Source organism: Umbelopsis ramanniana, assembly GCF_025399195.1.
Source record: "Umbelopsis ramanniana AG unplaced genomic scaffold K450scaffold_52, whole genome shotgun sequence".
NCBI lineage: Eukaryota > Fungi > Mucoromycota > Umbelopsidomycetes > Umbelopsidales > Umbelopsidaceae > Umbelopsis > Umbelopsis ramanniana.
The window spans coordinates 79,186-98,496 of NW_026252138.1; the positions used below are offsets into that span (position 1 = coordinate 79,186).

The 19,311-nt window shown below is 42.6% G+C and overlaps 4 protein-coding genes across 4 annotated transcripts; 2 read left to right on the forward strand and 2 right to left on the reverse strand.

The window, feature by feature from the left end:
• Nucleotide 1: 1 nt before the first annotated feature.
• K450DRAFT_282761 (uncharacterized protein) lies at nucleotides 2-781 on the reverse strand. The gene is made up of 2 exons (XM_051593451.1): nucleotides 675-781; nucleotides 2-617 (listed from the first exon to the last, which is right to left on the reverse strand). Exons 1-2 carry the CDS (start codon nucleotides 720-722, stop codon nucleotides 315-317), a joined length of 351 nt encoding a protein of 116 aa, XP_051442253.1. The 5' UTR covers nucleotides 723-781; the 3' UTR covers nucleotides 2-314.
• On the reverse strand, nucleotides 780-6,037 carry K450DRAFT_252948 (uncharacterized protein). The gene is made up of 12 exons (XM_051590959.1): nucleotides 5,427-6,037; nucleotides 4,791-5,346; nucleotides 4,554-4,698; nucleotides 4,434-4,485; nucleotides 3,547-3,601; nucleotides 3,343-3,484; nucleotides 2,527-3,279; nucleotides 2,116-2,459; nucleotides 1,841-2,035; nucleotides 1,632-1,782; nucleotides 1,431-1,532; nucleotides 780-1,355 (listed from the first exon to the last, which is right to left on the reverse strand). The coding sequence occupies exons 1-12, from the start codon at nucleotides 5,999-6,001 to the stop codon at nucleotides 1,075-1,077; spliced, it is 3,351 nt and encodes a 1,116-aa protein (XP_051442254.1). The 5' UTR covers nucleotides 6,002-6,037; the 3' UTR covers nucleotides 780-1,074.
• Nucleotides 6,038-11,533: 5,496 nt separating this feature from the next.
• K450DRAFT_178084 (uncharacterized protein) lies at nucleotides 11,534-12,055 on the forward strand (the record flags this gene model as incomplete). The annotated part of the gene is made up of 1 exon (XM_051584284.1): nucleotides 11,534-12,055. A coding segment is annotated over one exon (522 nt), but the record flags the coding sequence as incomplete, so codon positions are not given.
• A 250-nt stretch (nucleotides 12,056-12,305) lies between these two features.
• Nucleotides 12,306-15,261, forward strand: K450DRAFT_290638 (uncharacterized protein). The gene has a single exon (XM_051593567.1). The coding sequence runs from the start codon at nucleotides 12,317-12,319 to the stop codon at nucleotides 15,044-15,046; it is 2,730 nt and encodes a 909-aa protein (XP_051442255.1). The 5' UTR covers nucleotides 12,306-12,316; the 3' UTR covers nucleotides 15,047-15,261.
• The last annotated feature ends 4,050 nt before the right edge of the window (nucleotides 15,262-19,311 follow it).

A 19,311-nucleotide genomic window follows, 5' to 3' on the forward strand; every position in this document is an offset into this window, starting at 1 on the left:
AAATTTTAGGATGGTTAATATGGAAAATGCAATTGCTTTTATGTTATTTATTGGAGTGTGGATTTGATTGCGGTATCAGGTATGCAAATGAGAAGTAATAGTATACATAATATAGATCATAATAAATGCTTTTGTGGAGTAGTTTGTGTGCTGGTTTTTTTTCTTTTGATGTTTTTTTGTGAGCTTCTTTTTTTTGGGGCTTTCGATGAAAAAACGTTATGAGAGAAAAAAAGTGGGGGGGGGGATATTTACAGTCATTCCTGAATACCGACGTATAAGAAGAGCAAAAAAGAAAATTTCATAGAAGGAAGAGTTTATACCACCAAGGGGGCGAAGGGTTTGGTGGCCAACGTACTGACAGGAGCGGGAACACAACGACGTGCAACAGCAATACCATGACGCTTGCGGTACAGAGGAACCCAAGGATAGGAAGTAGTGCTGAGGGCAACCGCCGTTGGCTTCTTAGCCAAACGAGAGATCAAGAACGGCGTCTTCATCATACGATTGGCTGTGTTCAAGTTGAGGGAAGTGGAAGGTGACGTTGAAAGATTGACTGTGGTTGCGTTTTTTTGATCCTTCAATCTGCAAAGGTCACTACAGTAGAGAGAAGAGTCCAACTGAAGATACGGGTTAGTTGCGGTTATGTTGGACGAAAGCTGTGGGTTCATACTTACTGCTTCATCGACATGTTGATCGCAGATGACACACCAGTTGAGATCCATCTTTTCTTTATGTGTAAGTGAGAGACTGAAGAATAAAAGGGGGATTTCTCAGCCAGCGGCAGCTGCTTATATAATTTTTTTGTTGTTCCTAGCAAATTTTTCGAGATGCTTCATTCTCCGCACAATCAGCAGTCAACGTGAGCACCACGTAAAGTGGAAAACGTGCATGGGTTAAAATCTATTTATTGTGCAGAAGACATGTCTTTAATAAGGTACGTGTCAGAAGGCATGACCTCCTTGATCTGTCGTTTGGCAGTCATGTTGCCATGGTAATCCATCATCTCTTTTTTAGTCATGACCGCAGTTCTTTCGGAGTTAGTGAACTATCCAGAAAAATGTAGAAGGCGGTTTTTTATTGACTGAGTTTCTTTCGACAGATGGTCATAACGTGCTTAGCGAGATCTGAGTATACATTGTTAGTAATGAGATCATCGTTTTCTGGACTTTTATCAGATGCCTGCTTACCTGACGATCGCACATACACTAAAAAGTATGGATTGGCCGTCGAACCCGTGGTATCCTTGAAAATCTCGGCCTCATTGACCTCACTCACATTTGTATCATTATACTTCCACCATTTTCCACCAACATGGTCCCGAATGTATATCCAGTAATGACCGTAATTGGCTTGTCCTAGATAGAGGGCAATACCATAAGGACTCAAACAGTAGTATGACCTGGTTTGGGTTGGATGGACCATGAACTCACCTTGATGAATAAAAACTGCATGTAGCTGGTATTTACACTCTTGTAAATCGTCGTACTTGGTACTGACTTCCTTTATGAGACTCTCAATTCTACTTTCCCGATCTGAAAGTGAGGTGGGTCAAAGTCAACACTCGTCGATCATTACCATATGATAATAACAATCAAATTAGTAGACCCTTGTTGTTTGGGGGAAATATTTACCACTTATTTTACTTTTGACGGCTTTGATTTCTTCTTCCAAAATGCGCATGACCTTTTCATGATCTTCACTGGAAATGCTGCTATTAGCTTGATTATCTTGTAATATCTTGGTCGTGATCTCTAGCATCTCTGCAACAGGCATGGGGTATTTCTATTTTTAAAGGTCAGTAATGAAGGACTGTAACCCTTGGCCATTCTATCTCATTTACCTTATTCTCAGTCAGCTCAGTGATATCAGCCTTGTAAGTATCGATTTCCTTTCGGCATTCAGTAACGCGTTTGCGTCGATCAGCTAGCGTATCAAAATTACTATCCAAGTAGCGATCCAAGTAGATAGTTTCATCAAACTGTACGAAAGCATTGGACTTGTAAACTCTGGCCGACCGGCGGTCAAATTGGACACGCTGCAGTTGAAAAAATTGTAAATTAGCCTTTTTTTCTTTCTACTCAGCGCCAGACGGAGCCTTATTGCAAATCTATTTACCTGCACTTGCACTTGTAGAATGGGAGGAAATTGCGTCACAGCAACCTCTCGGACAGCACAGTTGCCTCCTTGATAGTCATCAACATCGTCTGCGAAAAAGTATTCATCGAGCCCATCGTACAAGTTTTTGCCTTCCGCTGCATCCACAATCAAATGAGAAAACTCCTCTTCCTTAATCTTGGTGACCAGCTGGTTGGTCTCCTCGTTGTTGTAGGATAGAATTTGTCTGGCTTTTCCGTAAAATAGTTCCTTGACTAGATCTGTCTTCTCGTCAGACGAGCTTTCATCCGATGCTGTGGGTCGTAAAGCCGCCTCAAAAAAGTACATGCAGTTGCCCATGCATTCTATATTAAATCGTACATTAGCTTGTATGCAACAACAATGCTGCCTCCTATTTCGTAATGAATTTACCTGTTACATCCTGTTGGCGACCAAATAACATTTTGGATGGATCTTGTGCACGAACATTTGACTCGAAAGGATTGGTGCTTTCGGTGACCTTGCCTTTACCTTCTGTGGTGGCATAAGATGGTGGAGGAGGCACTGGTCTTCGTTCTGGCAATGGGGGTATATCGACTGCTTCGTTAACAGTAGCTTGACTTCCAGTAGTCGCAAGGGTTTCTGTGGACGGTGTACTTCGTAGCTGGCTAGACACATGATTAGTTTCATCAGGAGGTGACTGTGTAGCTTCATCTTGGTCAAGTTGCAGTTCAGTAGATGACGTGTCGCCTTCTTCATCGACCTTCATGTTGTCATTTTCAGAAACATCATTCTCATGGACAGAAGGAGCTTGGGCATCCGCTTCCGATGTGACAATTTCATCCATTGTATCAGGATTACTTTCTTCCGTGAGTACATCCATGGCTTCTGGTACTTCGGCATTCCCTTGGGAATCAGGTGTCACGGCTTCCTCCTCTTCGGCTACAGCTTCCAGTTCCTGCTTGGCATTGCTTTCTTTACCGGTATCGGCATTCACAGGACCCACTAGGCTTGTTTCATCGGAGGAGGGCTGAGCTGTGGTGATGGGAGCCAAAAAGTTCTCAGTAGAGTTTGCAATTTCGTCAGCGCTAGTAAGGGCCATGTAGGCTAGGTTCTCTTGTGGAGCAATGGAAAGTTGATGCGTATGAGTCAAGTTTAAGAACAGTTCCCTCAGCAGAGTCACAACTATGGCAGATGAATTTAGCATAATTCAATTCCGCAGCGAAGCAATTGAGACTCTTCACTTACATTGTTTAGCGAGTCTCACTTCATTATGACCGACTTTGATGCCACCTATTCTTTTTTCTTCCCATTCAGGGTCATCTTCATGCTCTACATACATATCCATGTCTAGGACGGTGTCTCTAAGTTCCTTCAAGGTGAAATAATACTGCAACACCCAATGTCAGTAAATGCATTACGAAATGGCATACTGTGTATATATCCTCCTACCTGAAGCAAACTATTTAAATAGCACGTATTTCCAATATTGTTCAGACCGACTGGGCTGTAATGGTAAGGAGGCATATTTAAGTTGGATAAATTTGCCAAAGCATTTGTCGCAGCCAGAGTAGCGGGAGCGACGGCATTGGAGATGGCATTGACAGCAGAGGAATATTTTGCAACAGCAAGAGAGGCAATAGACGCAGTAGAATTGGATCGTATCGAACGTTTTTCAGTAAGTATGGAGGAGTTGTCAGATATGGTCACATCCGTGGTTGAATGATTTGATTTGATGGAATTGGTGGTTGATTTAGATATGGGTTGTGTGGTTTTTTTGGACGATTTTGTAGTTTCCGAGACAGAATGCATTGGAGGTGGTGGAAGAGAGAACATGCCGACATTTCCAGGAAGGTATACATGATGATGAGCCATTGCAGAAGAAGGATTGGTAGAAGGGAGGGAGAAAATGGGCGGAGAAGATGAGTATTCCATCAACATGTCTTTTGCGTGTGATACTTCAGATTTCAATCGGTTGGTGGCCATTTGCCAAACCTTTTTACTGTATATCCCCAATCACATCACACCACATCGAAGAGATAGCCATGAAACCACAACCCAAGTATAGAAGATAGACATAAACCGGTTTGTTGTTAGTTCACATCAGATAACCTAAGAAGAAGGCTAACTGTCGCTTTTCACAAGAATCACCATATCCAGAATCGGATGAATGGACGCGGTTTTAAGGTCATCGACCGATAGTTGGGTGGGGGTTTGGTCGAACAAGACTACCGAATGCTGTCACAGTTGATCTCCCAGTCGTCACCTCACCGCCTCGATCCCCGCTACCCACCACACATAAATTTGAAAAAAAAAAAAAGAAGTAGAAATGGACTTACGTTTCTGAAAATGCTGCTTCCGCAGTAAACGGTGCGGCAGGAACATCAGATGCTGTATCGAATAGATTAATAAGGGAGTATATCGCTTTTCCAAGGTCACATTGCATCATCACCACTCACCAGTTTTATCGACATTAAGCTTCTTCGGTCTTTCATAGTCGCCAACAGAGCTGAGTAAATGGAACAGTTTGTCACTCTGCCTATGGTTTGCAATGACACGGAGCATGTCCAGATGATGTTTAGCATTGGCCGGCTCATCCGTCATCTATTGAAAGTGGTGTAAATGATCCTCTCTACAAAAAAGCACATGGCCAGATAATCTGGAAAAGAATTCTAAAAATTTGATCAAAAACTTACTTTGATGTCGTATAAGCCCAGAATTAAATCGTCATCGACATTTTGTGGGTCAGCAAGGTCAAAGTGTTGATAGGCTCTGGTTACATCTGTGAGACCAAATACACCTTGGCTATGTTCTATAGCCACTTCTGTTGGAAGCTCTTCACTTTTAGTTGCTTGCGCTATCTTTTCCAGGGTATCCAACCATCCAGAGTGATTTTGCGGTTGTTCATTCACTAATAGCCTATATAACCACACTATGACGTTGTCGGCCATATCTGGAACACCTCCAAGCAAGCTGAATTCTTCATTGGTAGAAACAGTACTGTTTGCGGTTCTTCGGTCATATTGACCTCCGAGGAAAGTCTCTAATGCCGGGATAGCTGATTCAAAGTGAGGGACGATGCTTTCGTCTGGTATGCTGAGGTAACCATGTGGACTGCGGATGCTGGCCAGGGTCGCTTCTATTTCTTGGCGCACAATCTGCAACAGCAGCTCATCTTCAGGTTCAGTCCCCAAAGTTGATATTAACATGTTTTCCTCAAGTTTGAACCCCAAGGTACCGAACAATTGTGTACTATGACAAAGATCATTAGCGACTACACTTCAAGGGATGAACGTGCCCCCATTTGATCACAATGGCCATTTTAAACCTACCTAGCGCTATCTGCACCTATTCGTACAACGAAGCTTTTGTTCTGAATGTTGATATTGCGCCGAACGCCAGTAAGCATATCGCGTATGTAAACCAGTATGGTGGCGAGCGCAGAAGCGACGGTTGGAGCAGAAGCTACTTGTCCTTGTGCATGGTCTGCATAAGAAATATTGACCTTACGAGTATCAGACATGCTCTCTATGACGGACATAGCCAGCAACGGGTCTTTGTAGTCCCATGTCACTTGGAAGTCGCAACCACAGCAGCGATCAGAGTAGGCACCGTCTTGGTGGAAATGGTGGGTCTTGTAGTCCACGCCGGTACATGTCCGAGAATCTGATTCCAATTGACTTGTTATTGTTATGATAAAGCGGCCATGGCATATCAGGCATAACAAATGAAGGCTATTGGATTGAACTTGAGGTTGCTGATTCTCTTTATCAGAGTTGGCAATGACGGGTTGTGAAGGGTCAGAGACGAGAATTAAGTTATGTTGGTGTTGTCGTTCCTGGCTTGGCTTCTCATATGTTAGCCAGTTGCTCCAAGCAGCAGGAGTAAGAGGTATACGATGCTGCATGGAGTTGCCAAAGGAAAGTAGTGAAACGCAAGCGAGTGAGTCTGGGTACGAAACGTATACCGCATCAGCACTGCCGTTTTAAGACTTTTCCAAGCTTTTGCGCAGTGAGCCCAATCTCAGCTTCAGTTGGCGTTTCTGCCTGTCGATTTTCTTTCTCTCGCACCTCTTCAAACAATCTCATTCTTTCTATACTCTCGTAAGAAAATATCCTTCCATTCATTCTTTGATATTCATGCAAAAAAAAAGTTATAACATTCAAAGATCGTAATTCTTATATACACGTTGTTACCTCATCCATCTCATATCACTAAATGAATATCAAATTGTCTCTGCTTCGCTAAGCTTCATTTTTTTTTTTAATATAACAAAAAAAAACCACATTAGTATGCCCAAAGACAGAGTAAAAGAATGTCAATAGCTTTAGCGCCGCTGTAGAAATGAATCTCTAAAGCAGGCCCTTGCAAATAAATAGTTTGTCAACCTCCAAATGTCCGACCGAGTCAGCAGCATGGAGGGCAAAAAAATCGCACTCACTTGGTCTTTTCATAAACTGAAATCAAACAGGCTCGATTTAATAAGTATGAGAAGACACTCTCTGTTGGTTCACGGTTTCAAGTACAGCTTTGCATGATGATTTGATTTAATGCAACGAAGATGACGTCTTTATGAATAGGTAACGACTTGAGGTTTGCTTTATTCACTCACGTCAGGCGTCTTAAAGACTACGAATTTGATCTCAAAAAACTACATTACTTGTATTTGATATTCTACCTTATTGTATTGCTCTTGGTGCTTTACTATTTGTGTCGCAACTACCGTTATTGGATGTTGATTTGATGGTATTTTATACATTAGTTCTGCAAAGCAAAAGTATGTTAGATCTTCCTATTTCTAGACCATTAACTCTGAAAATAGGTACTTACCAAGGCACAAGAAGACGAACAAATTTATATGCAGTGAAACGTTGCTATACGTATAGCGCTCCCGCTGAGCCGGTAAGATCAGAGATCCCACCGGCTACAACCTTCGAACCGTCGCCGAAGAATTCCTACACTTGATTGAAGGGAGAGATGAATTGGAATTTCAAACGATGTATGCGTTATTAGAATAGAGGTAAGTACTTACGTTCAGGATGAGAAGTATCTCCTCACAGTTGGTCTCTTCAGGCGGCGGTTGGAAGTTCTCCTCTCTCCTCTTAGCCCTTGGGGAGCCAGGCTGAGACATGGCTTCGGCCAGCACTTGGAAAAGATCTAAGGGCTAAAGTATGCGGAGAATCTAATGTTAGCAAAGCGCGTTAACATAAATCCAATTTCTTGCCACTTTGCTTACACAGGGCTACTTATGTTTCATGAAGGGGCAGCGTGCTTGACATCAACATTAAAACCGCCGACGTCTGTGCGTCAGGCACCGAGGTAGATTTTGACTGTGATTCGCTAAAGGCATCTTTGTGGTTCCGCTGGCTGCTACACTATAACTCCCAATTGTGCCATTATCATCCTGGGTCTCAAAGTTGATCTTTTTTTTTATCGGTATCTTTTCTAAACCTTTCTCATTGCAGTACTTGCAAAGATTATGAATACTATTTGTCTGCAGAACCATACCTGGATTTGGACGCTACACTGTGCTGAGAACTTGAAAAGGAAGCCGCTAGATTGTGTGCGGGCTTAACTGTACGAGCGGGAATAGATAATGTTCTCTGCTGTTTTCGCGTTGATGAGCGTACAAATTTCTATCTGCTGCGTCAGATAAGCACCTACACATCTCCCTTTGACAGCCCATTTTATCGTACTTCACTCATTCGCTGATGCTACTCCAACTAAAAACTGGTATTTTGACATATGTACCGTTCTGCAGTTTGTCAAAAGTACAAATCGTAGTGTAAAGAAGTAAACTTGTCATGCCCAAAAAGTGTAGACGACTTGATAGTGACACAGCCTTGAAAGCTATCACGTTATCAGCCTTAGACTGTCTTATCGAAAAGGCTCGCGAGAAAAATGAACATCAAGTACGCTTTGTGGCTAGGGTTCTTTTTGGTCGTGTAAAGTACTCACTACATCTCCTGTTATGAACGAAGACAACTTGTTCCAAGATTTGTTACCGAAGGAAGTGGCCGAAATGCATCTCGACTCCGATCATGGGAAGCCATCACACATCACGAAGTTCGAAGATTCGGAAAGGGTAACTGAATTGTTACCGCATTTCAGGATGCGGGATATTCATCAGGCAGTGGCATTGGGGCTGAAGAGCTTTACCGAATCATTGTTGAAAGATGGAATAGACATTGAGTCCAGAAATAATTTGAGACAAACTCCTCTACACGTTGCGGCCGAGAATGATGATGATACAATGCTGCTCCTTCTTCTCAGGTATGGTGCGATCGTTGAAGCAAAAGACACTGATGATTGGACTCCTCTGCACCTTTCAACGATGATGGGAAAAGAAGCCAATGTCTTATTGCTGTTAGAATTTGGAGCTTATGTCAATCCTATAGATAAATATGGTTGTACACCGCTACACTATGCCGTTGAGAAAGATAATAGTATCATACTCCTTCTTCTCGATAATGGCGCCATCATTGAAGCAAAGGACCCCAATTATCGGACTCCTCTGCACTTTGCAGTGCTTTGGGAAAACAACTCTGCCATATCAGTGCTAGTAGAACATGGAGCTTATGTCAATGCTATCGATAAAAATCGACGTACACCTTTACACTTGGCGACGAAGTATAAATCCACAAAAATGCTGACTGTACTTTTGCAATTCGGAGCTGACGTTAACAAAATTGATGAAACAGGATGGACAGCGCTGCATATTGCTGCGCATCTTGGTTACTATGAGCTCGTAATCATATTGTGTAAGGAAGGAGCTGATGTGAATCAATCAACCATACTTGGGTATACGCCTCTCTATCTTGCATCGCAACGAGGAGATGTTAAGATGGTTTACCTTTTATTGGAACTCTCAGCTGACACTGAGAAGGCTGATTTGAACGGATGGACGCCGCTTTATATTGCTTCCAGTAATGCAAATCTGGATATCATTTCTGTATTACTGGAGTATAAAGAAAATACTGACACACAAGACGCCAATTTACGATCACCTTTGAAAGAAGCTACAGAGGATAGGAAGATTCATCAGGTGTCCACATTGATGCAAAAACGTGCGATCTATAGCAGAAAAACGAAGAGCATTAATAGCATACTCCATGTTGCCGCTGAGAACCATAATCTGGAGGTTATGAAGACTGTACTTACTATCGGGGCTAATATCAATGCAGTCAACCGCGATGGACATACTGTGCTTCATATAGCCGCATCCTTAGGGCATGCCGACATGGTTTCATTTTTATTAGAAAATGGAGCGACAATGGGTGGTGACACGGACGAACCAATTTCTCATTTAACCAAGTTCGCCACTGAAGCAGGACGTACCCACATTTTGGAAATGGGTCTTGGATACCAAACTGATATGAAGCAGAATGAAAAGTATCCAGTTGATATGCTGCACACGTTTGTAGTACAAGGAAATGTTGACAAGGTCTCGCTTCTGCTGAAAGATGTAAAATTGGATCTTGAGAACTTGGACAGCAATGGAATGACTCCACTTTTCTCAGCAGCCGACCATCCAGAGATGGTTGCACTACTGGTGGATAACAATGCCAATATGAACGCAAGTTGTAAGCAACGGAATAACATAACTGTTCTACACCATTATGTTCAGATGGACAAGTCGAAGGCACTTCACGTTTTACTGAATTGCGGCTGTAACATTGAAGCGATCGACAATAAAGGCAACACACCTCTCCATTATGCTGTTTCAAGAAATAATTCAGCGGCAGTAGAATTACTCGTCAAGAGAGGAGTTAATATGGAGATTCGAAACAAATATGGCAGGACCGCTTTTCACACAGCAGTGGAATGCGATAGCTTGCGGATTGTAGAGCTTCTGATCAATTTCGATATCAATATCAATGCAGTTATCCATGGTATCAAAGCGACACCTTTACAATGTGCCATTCAGAGGAATAACTTGAGCATGATTCAACTTTTACTGGACCATAATGTTAGAGTCAATGCCAAGGGAGATGCAGGAGATACAGCATTACATACAGCAGTGAGAACCGGCAAAGATATCATTGTGAGCATGCTACTGCAGCAGAATGTCAGATTAAATGCTCGAAATTTATTTGGCGCTACTCCACTTGACTTGGCACTCCGGGACGGCAATATAGTCATTTCTGGTTTGCTGATCAAAGCTGGTGCTGAATCGGATTCACAATTTACCACTTACCCTCTGTCACAATCGCAAGCTCAATCAAACCAGAGTGAATCACCGACTTTAAATCAAAGGCTACGAGAGGAAAAAGTAGTCGCTAACTGGTTGAAGTGGATATCTGGCGACACAATACAGAATTTTGAAAGTAAGTATCCAATACCTGGTCAACTAAAAGATTGAAATCCAAAATTCATTGAATTTTTAAAAATTTCATACTTTTAAGATGTGGGCTATAGTGACGCACAAAGTTTAAGTGCAATCGAGGATGAATATAATCACGGTCTACCGTTGTTCAAGGAATCAACATATCAAGATGATCAAGACAGCGATGAAGACGATCCATCGTTACTGCATGTAAGATTCAACGAAAGTTCAAGGCCACAGACTCCTTCGTTATCAGAAGACAGATCGTCTATCTCATCGATGATGGAGTCTGAAGAACTCGGAGGCGAATTATCCGATTCTATTTATGATGTAGCTGCTGAGACTACCACCTACGATTTCAATCAAATACTGGATAGAACCACTTCCAAGTGGGCATCAAAAGTGATGGAGTACCTAATTGAATGGTGTGGAGTCACGCTATATTACAACGAATCCCTTTTTGTATTGAAACTCAATAACAAGCCGGATGGTCCTTCTCCTCCATGGGCGGCTCAGTTTAACAAAATGAGTATTATAAGGGAGCCAGGACTTTTGGCTGTACCTCGGCCCAAACAGAAGACTTATCTATCTATACCAGGTTGGTTTGACCATAAGAATCTCTTGATTCGTTTCATCAATGCCGTGTGCGTATGCAGAATGTCGTCTCCCAAAGTCAGCTCGCAGGTATTCTCAGAAGTCCTTGGTTGTTTGGAAGAGAATATCTCGCTTCCTTTGCGTGGGACTTTGATTGCTGGCCTAGCCGTCACCAGTATGATAGGAGGATACAATAATGCCGATATGCTCGTCAAAGCGATTCTAAGCGTATACTCAGAAACGGCTCTCATTACAGATCTTACGAGATCTAAAGATCAACGGGAGTTACATGAAAGGAAATGCCATTGCGGTTCTAGTCATGAACATCGACCCCTTTCACCAGTAGCTGCCGCCAAAGCCGTTGGAATTGCTATCTGGAATATCAGAAAAGAAAGGCGAATATTACCTAGAGTATGGGATTTACACAGTGACACCCTTGTAAACAGCATTGACATTCGACAGGTTTACTTTATCAGCCATAGATGGAGTGAAAATGGCGAAATTGAGTACAAGGACATTATGGAGAAATCATCTTCTGAAGATAATGTGTCTGCAGAAGTTAGAGGAATCAGCACATATTCGAAAAAGTTAGAACGAATCAGGTCAGTTATCGTAAAACATGCAAGGTACGTTTGGATAGACACCATATGTATGGATAGGTCTAGTCTCTCAGATTTGGACGAGACTGACCGTTCGATGTACAAATGGTATGCAAACTGTCGCGCAGTGGTACTAGACTCGGATACCTCGCTAAATGTATGGAAAAGTAGAGGATGGTGCTTACAGGAAGGGGCTGCAGCAGGGTTACTTTATGGAATCCTTGCGAAAGACTCGAGAGAAGAACTTGTTTCCTTGCAGGAATTGGCAGAGATACAAAATGTACACCTCTGCCAGCTAGACCTCAGTCTCTACTATCGTCCTGGAAATGCTGCTGAAATATTAGCAAGGATGGATGCGCGAAAGACGACTAATGTGGAAGATATGTCGTATGCTCTGATTGGAATATTCTCCCTTAATATACCGCTCGGCTATGGCGAGGGATGGGATGCTCGAACTAAAGTCTTAAACAGACTAGCTACTATGCATGGCGATATTTCATTTTTAAGTTTTGCCACCACGAGAAACAATTCTGGGAAATACCTACCTCTTCCAAAGGACAAGATTTTTTCGATTGCTCAATGCATTTCGGCCAAAATTTCTACCAGAATCAGTCATATTGGTTTAACGGTTGAGGCACAACTTGTCAATATTGTAGAGTTCCAGAGTGTGCTAAATAGATTGAAAAGATGGAAGAAATTGCAAATGAATCGGACAAAGAGTGTCGGTCTAGATCAACTGATCACAGCAGCAGAGCAACGGGATGTTCGGAACTCCGAGCGCATTGAAGTGGCTATTGTGCACAGGATCCGATCTCTCATGCTTTTGGAGATAAATGGTGCTGAACAACATATGGGTCGCCAGGAGTATAAAAGTTATCATCGATTACAATGCTGCCAATTCGAACATTATGAGTTTGAGCGATTATTTTCCGACTTCAATGCGCAGTATCAGACCATCCGGCTTGGAGACAAACCCCTGATAGGTGAATCAGCGCAAGACGCACAGAAGAGAAAGGTGGAGAAACTATTGCCACTTAATCTTTTTAGAAGCGCTGAGTGGCCAACAACTCCTCGATTTCCATATCACAGAGCGCCTAGCTCAAATAGTGCAGAACACTTCTTTCGCCTTGAGAAGAACCGTCACCGTAAAACACACCCATTGTTAGGCCTGAGTAAATCAGTTGATAATGTTGAAAAAAGCTCCTTTAGACAGAAGAGTACGATAAACCACTCACTAAGCATCTCAAACGAAGATAGCGAAAACAGTGATCCGGAAGATGATGAATATCGTACAACCAAGCCCATTAGAAACTGGCACTATACAGAGAGCAGCAACGTGGCTGATAACAACCGAAACTGTCACATATTAGAACTGGTCAGTAAGCATCAGTATTTGCTAAGCGATGTAGTGGAAGCCATCATAGCAATAGGAGCCGCTTTGAATGATGATTCTGTGCAAACATTAGAGATCAGGCATGCCCAGCATGACAACAATCACCCTTCGCCAGTCAAGTTAGTTGCGACTATCTTTCACTACGTGCTGTTAAATAGTGAATTAGCGAATAACATATTTACCACGGCCAAGAAATCAGAGACAAGTTTACGCCATGCATTGTATGAAGTTCACGGAGATGATAACACCTTAGCCAGTAGAGTAGGCACACTGCACTACCGGCTGTATGAAATGATGAAGGATGTTTTGATGAGTGAGGAGACAACAATTCCGGACCACAACGTAGAAATAATCAACACTCCAATCCTACTTGCCTTCCTAGAGGTGTACTGCCGGCCGGAACTTAGAGAGTTTCAGAACAAAATGCGAACTTGTACTGATCGGGTACCGCTTTCGACCAAGCTAATGACAACTGTTTATGCTAAACACTATTCGTTGACGGGACTTGTCGACAACCATATCGAAATAACATCAGAAGTTCACAACGGCGATTCTATCCTACCCACCGATATTGTGCATGTCAATGGCGACCGTGAGTTACTGGACAAATTAGATACTAAGGGTATCGTGGCTATAAAAATGTCTACAGAATTGGTGAAAGGGAATATATCGGATGTCTACATGCTAGCGAAAAAGCAAAACGACAGCTACCACTGCCTCTTATATTGCACATTGACTCCAGGTGCAGTAGCATTTCTGAAACTACTTGGCAGTGAAAGAAAGAATATCGTTGTAGCAGGTATATGGGAAAACCCGAATCCAATCATACCTTACTACCCCTGCAAGAAATGCGGTGTCGTCCCCAATGCAGTCAGTATAGTGACTGACCTAGATCAGGTTGGAAATAGCATCCTAGCTAGTGTCTATCATTATTCTACGCCAGGTAACATCTCTGTAAGAATAGATTGCGGACAGAATCTGAAGGAAATCAGTTTATCTCAACGCTTGAAATGCATGACAGTCTCTGAAAACGACTTATTCGTGATATCTCTGAACAGGCTCATGGATGGATACAAGCACGGAACAATACCCATAATCCCTTATGACCAAGAATTCCACATATGCGATGAAATGATAGCCTTTGCATTGCTACCACCAGCTTATCGGGAAGCTACCATCAAACTCTGTTTTGCGAAAGACGCTGTTCACATTTACCCGGATCAAAACTTTGCATATCTGAAAGAAATCAAGGAAGGCGAATCATCAGATCACACTAGATGGCTAGTAAAGAAGGTTCACATGTATCGAGAGACGGTGAAAGACTTGGCAAGTAGAGAAAGTGACGCTGCCGAAAGTTTGGAAAACAGGGTAAAACAAGTAATAGCTATCGTCAAAGCAGCGACTAAAGGGGTGCCTTTCGTTGACATGGGTAGCGCCGCTGAGGTGGCTACTTTGAAATGGAAAAAGAAGGTGGGAGACCGCAATCGATATGAAGTCACTGAGAAACTACGGACCATCCATGCCGAACTAGTGGCAGAGGCAAATTTTAGTGCGGTATCTATGCTATTGAGCTATCGGTTTAACAGCGACTTTGCGAAATCAGCTTTCACCGGAGAATACATGTGCTTCTTAGGTTCGGAAAACGATTTTACTGGTCCTATGCCACCGTACTACAAGTTTCGCGTGTACCAGCTAGCACTAATAGGAGTTATCTATACCTGGCGAAAATACGGGCAAAATATAGAGATATCAGCGCAGTCCATAAATCATGACGACAAGACCAGGAAGGTAGCGTACCTTAATGACTCTGGAGATATACATGTCTCTAGTGCTTTTGAATTCGGCAAGGTAGGTGAAAGCATGATGACAGAGCATATAGTAGGCAACCTCTCAGCATCGAGTACGCACAATGATATCCACAACCGGAATATACCGAGAGCGTGCAATCTAGAATCTTTCGGATTGTTTACAAGATTCATTATAATCATGAAGCGTCGCTTCAAGAAGAAAAGAGATCAGATGTGGCGGCAGGAGTTGTAGATTCGATAAAGGTTCGAACGTAAGCAAGAAACCACAACAAAGAAGGAAATCAGACATGACTTTATGGAAATAACGAAAATCAGCGTACAACTAGTAAAGCATTCAACCAATGCGGTCATCTCAAGCTACAAGTCTAATGTTAATTTAAATTTGTTCTCATTGGCAAGCAACAAAGCACAGTATGCTAGATAATTGTTAAAATTGAAGAAACGAGCAATAAACGAAAGTTATCCTTTATGCAATGCAAGGTATTACGAGAAGTGTTCCACAATAGAAAAGTAATGGCATTTTCACATATGCAGTTGTTTGCTATTTCGAGATAAACATCGTGTCATGGGGTGCGTAAAGACCGAGCCCAGTCGAAGCTACTCACTTAAATTAGGATATGAGCCAGTACATCGTATGTCCAAATGTGAACAGCAATGTGCTCAGCTATTTTTCTACAGTAAGCAATCAATCGCTTGGACTAAGATGGGGTTATATCTATTCTTCCATGGGATATAACAGTTTGATTGCTCAACATATGCATTCAATTATGACGCTCTAAAGGCATCGAGAAGCAATTGCAAGTATTAAATACAAATTGCGATTTGCTTGGCGCGATATACTACTCTACATGTACCTTGGAACTACCTTTGGGTAGCTCACTTTGTAGACATTTACTTCATTTATTCTGTGACACTTACTCTAACTAAACACCAGCATACTAATAAATGTACTATATACTACAGTTTGCAAAATTGTTTAAAACATAGCGTAGAGAAGTAAACTTACGATTCTCAAAAGTATAGACGAATTAACGTGATACAGCTTTGGATGTTATCACGTTATCGCGCTCAGACTTTTTTGTTCAAAGCACTCAGCAGGTCCTGCGAAATAATATATCAGTCTCTTTTTTGCTTCAAGTTCTTTTTGCCCAGACTAATTGCACTCGCTACATTCCCTTATGAACGACGCTTTAGTTTTACGAGATATAGACAACAATTTCTTCTTATCGCAGAGACTTTCCAAAGAACATCTCGACTTCGATTGTGACCACCTTTCTTACCCCTCGGAAGACGACATTTCCGAAGGAGCTCGCATAGTTGAGATACGGAGTGGCTATTGGGCAAGTATAGCTGGACCGGTATGGCTAACGTGGACGATAGACCTGCATCTTGCAGTTGAACTGGGGGTGGAGGAATTGACTGCTTCATTACTGAAGCGTGGAGCACACATTGAGTACCGGAATACTTGGGGACAAACACCACTACACATTGCCGCTGAGAAAGATAATGATGTTTTGATACCACTTCTTCTCGACTACAATGCGCATATTGAAGCAAGAGACACCGATTTCCAGACTCCATTGCACCTTGCAGCGTACTGGGGAAACGACTCTGTTGTATCATTGTTGCTAAAACGTCAGGCTAATGTAAGCTCTATCGATAAATCTGGGCGTACACCTCTACACTTAGCGACGCAGCGTGGATTTAAAGAAGTGCTGACCATACTGTTGCATTTCGGAGCTGAAGTAAACAAAACTGACAACAAAGGATGGACGGCATTGCATATTGCTGCGCATCTTGGCTACGATGAGATCGCAATTATACTGTGTAACGAGAAAGCTAATGTGAATCAAACAACTAGCCATGGACAAACACCTCTCTATCTTGCATCGGAACGAGGAGATGTGAAAATGGTGTATCTGCTGCTAGAACGCTCGGCTGAAACTGAGAAGGCTGATTTGAACGGATGGACGCCGCTTTATATTGCTTCCAAGAATGCATATTTGGATATTATCTCTGCATTACTGGAGTATAACGAGAAAGATGTTGCCCGAGACGCCTATCTGCGATCATCTTTAAGCGAAGCCATGGAGGATGGAAATGTTCATAAAGTATCCACGTTGTTGCAAAATCGTGCGAATCATATCACTAAAAACGAGAGTGGCAATGACGCACTTCACATTGCCGCTGAGCACAATTATCTCGAAGCTATGAAGACTGTGCTTGCTCTTGATGTTAACGTCAATGCAGTCAACCGCGATGGACATACTGTACTTCATATAGCCGCATCTTTAGGACATGTCGATATGGTTTCGTTTTTATTAGACAACGAGGCCACAATGGGTGGTAGCGCGGACGAAACAATCCCTCAATTAACCAAAGTTGCTGCTGAAGCGGGACATGTCGATATCGTGAAAATGGCACTTGGATATCAAAATGATACGCAAAAAAACCATGAATACCGGGGTGCTATTCTGCATACAGCTGTGGCACAAGGGAATGCTGAAATGGTCTCCCTCTTGTTGGAAGATGGAAAAGTGGATCTTGAGATCTTGGACAGCAATGGCATGACTCCACTCTTCTCAGCAGCCGATCATCCAGAGATGATTGCACTATTGGTAGATCACAAAGTCAATATCAGCGCAAGATGTCACCAACGGGATAACATAACTGTTTTACATCATTATATTCAGATGGGCAAAACAAAGGCACTCCACTTTTTACTGAACTGTGGCTGCAACATTGAACCGATTGACGACAACGGCAATACACCCCTCCATTATGCTGTTTCAAATAATAATTCAGCGGCAGTGAAATTACTCGTGAAGAGGGGAGTCAATATGGAGATTCGAAACAAATATGGCAGGACCGCCTTTCACACAGCAGTAGAATGCGATAGCTTTCAAATTGTGGAGCTTCTGATCAATTGCGATATCAATATCAATGCAATTACCCATGGTATCAAAGCGACACCTTTACAATGTGCCATTCAGAGGAATAACTTGAGCATGATTCAACTTTTACTGGACCATAATGTTAGAGTCAATGCCAAGGGAGATGCAGGAGATACAGCATTACATACAGCAGTGAGAACCGGCAAAGATATCATTGTGAGCTTGCTACTGCGGCAGAATGTCAGACTAAATGCTCGAAATTCTTTTGGCGCTACTCCACTTGATTTGGCGCTTCAAGATAGCAATGTGGTCATTTCTGGGTTGCTGATCAAAGCTGGTGCTGAATCGGGTTCACAGTTTACCACTTACCCTCTGTTACAATCACAAGCTCAATCAAACCAAGGTGAAGTACAGTCCTCAAATAAAGGGTTACGAGAGGAAAAAGAAGACGCTATTTGGTTGAAGTGGGTACCTGGCGACAGAATACAGAACTTTGAAAGCAAGTATAAATAATCTGGGCAGCAGAAAAATTGAAATCAACTCGTTTTCTCTTTATTAAACTCTTCTTTGTTTCAAATTATAGATGTAGGCTACAGTGATGCCCAACGTTTGAGTGCGATAGGGAATGAATACGGTCACGGTCTTCCGTTATTCAGAGAAACAGCCTCACAGGATATTCAAGACAGCGATGACGAGGATCAATCGTTGACGCATGTACAATCCAACGAAAGTTCAAGGCCACAGACACTTTCATTATCAGACGACAGATCGCCAAGCTCATCGATGATGGAGTCTGAAGAGCTCGGAAGCGAATTATCTAATTCTATCTATGATGCTGCAGGAGAGACTATCTCCAATTATTTCAATTCTATACTGGATAGATCGACATCCGAGTGGGCATCCAAGGTGATAGAGTACCTGATTGAGTGGTGTGGAGTCACGCTATATTACAACGAATCCCTTTTTGTATTAAAACTCAATAACAAGCCGGATGGCCCTTCTCCTCCATGGGCGGCTCAGTTTAACAAAATGAGTATTATACGAGAACCAGAGCTTATGGTTGTACCTCGGCCCAAACAGAATACTCATCTATCTATACCAGGTTGGTTTGACCATGAGAATCTCTTGATTTGTTTCATTAATGCCGTGTGCGTATGCAGAATGGCGTCCCCCAAAGTGAGCTCGCAAGCGTTTTCGGGAGTCCTTGGCTGTTTGGAAGAGAATATCTCGACTCCTTTGCGTGGGACTTTGATTGCTGGCCTAGCCATCACCAGTATGATAGGAGGATATAATAATGCCGATATGCTCGTCAAAGCGATTCTAAGCGTATACTCAGAAACGGTTCGAACTACAGATCTTCAGAAATCTACTGATCAGCAGGTGCTACATCGAAGGAAGTGCAATTGCGGGTCTAGCCATGAACATCGACCTCTATCGCCAGTAGCGGCGGCCAAAGCCGTGGGCATAGCTGTTTGGCATGCCAGAGACGAGAAGCGAATATTGCCTAGAGTGTGGGATTTACACAGCGACACCCTCGTAAACAACATTGACATTCGCCAAGTCTACTTCATCACCCATAGATGGAGAGAAAATGGCGAAGTTG

Bases quoted from the DNA above. Each gene is read 5' to 3' on its own strand.
- K450DRAFT_282761 (XM_051593451.1), bottom strand. From the start codon at position 722: ATGGATCTCAACTGGTGTGTCATCTGCGATCAACATGTCGATGAAGCA. The intron at 618-674 runs GTAAGTATGAAC...CCGTATCTTCAG, and splicing joins ATCAACATGTCGATGAAGCA to TTGGACTCTTCTCTCTACTG.
- K450DRAFT_290638 (XM_051593567.1), top strand. From the start codon at position 12,317: ATGAATCGGACAAAGAGTGTCGGTCTAGATCAACTGATCACAGCAGCA.
- K450DRAFT_252948 (XM_051590959.1), bottom strand. From the start codon at position 6,001: ATGCAGCATCGTATACCTCTTACTCCTGCTGCTTGGAGCAACTGGCTA. The intron at 2,460-2,526 runs GTAAATTCATTA...GATTTAATATAG, and splicing joins TCGCCAACAGGATGTAACAG to AATGCATGGGCAACTGCATG. The intron at 2,036-2,115 runs GTAAATAGATTT...TTTCAACTGCAG, and splicing joins TTCTACAAGTGCAAGTGCAG to CGTGTCCAATTTGACCGCCG.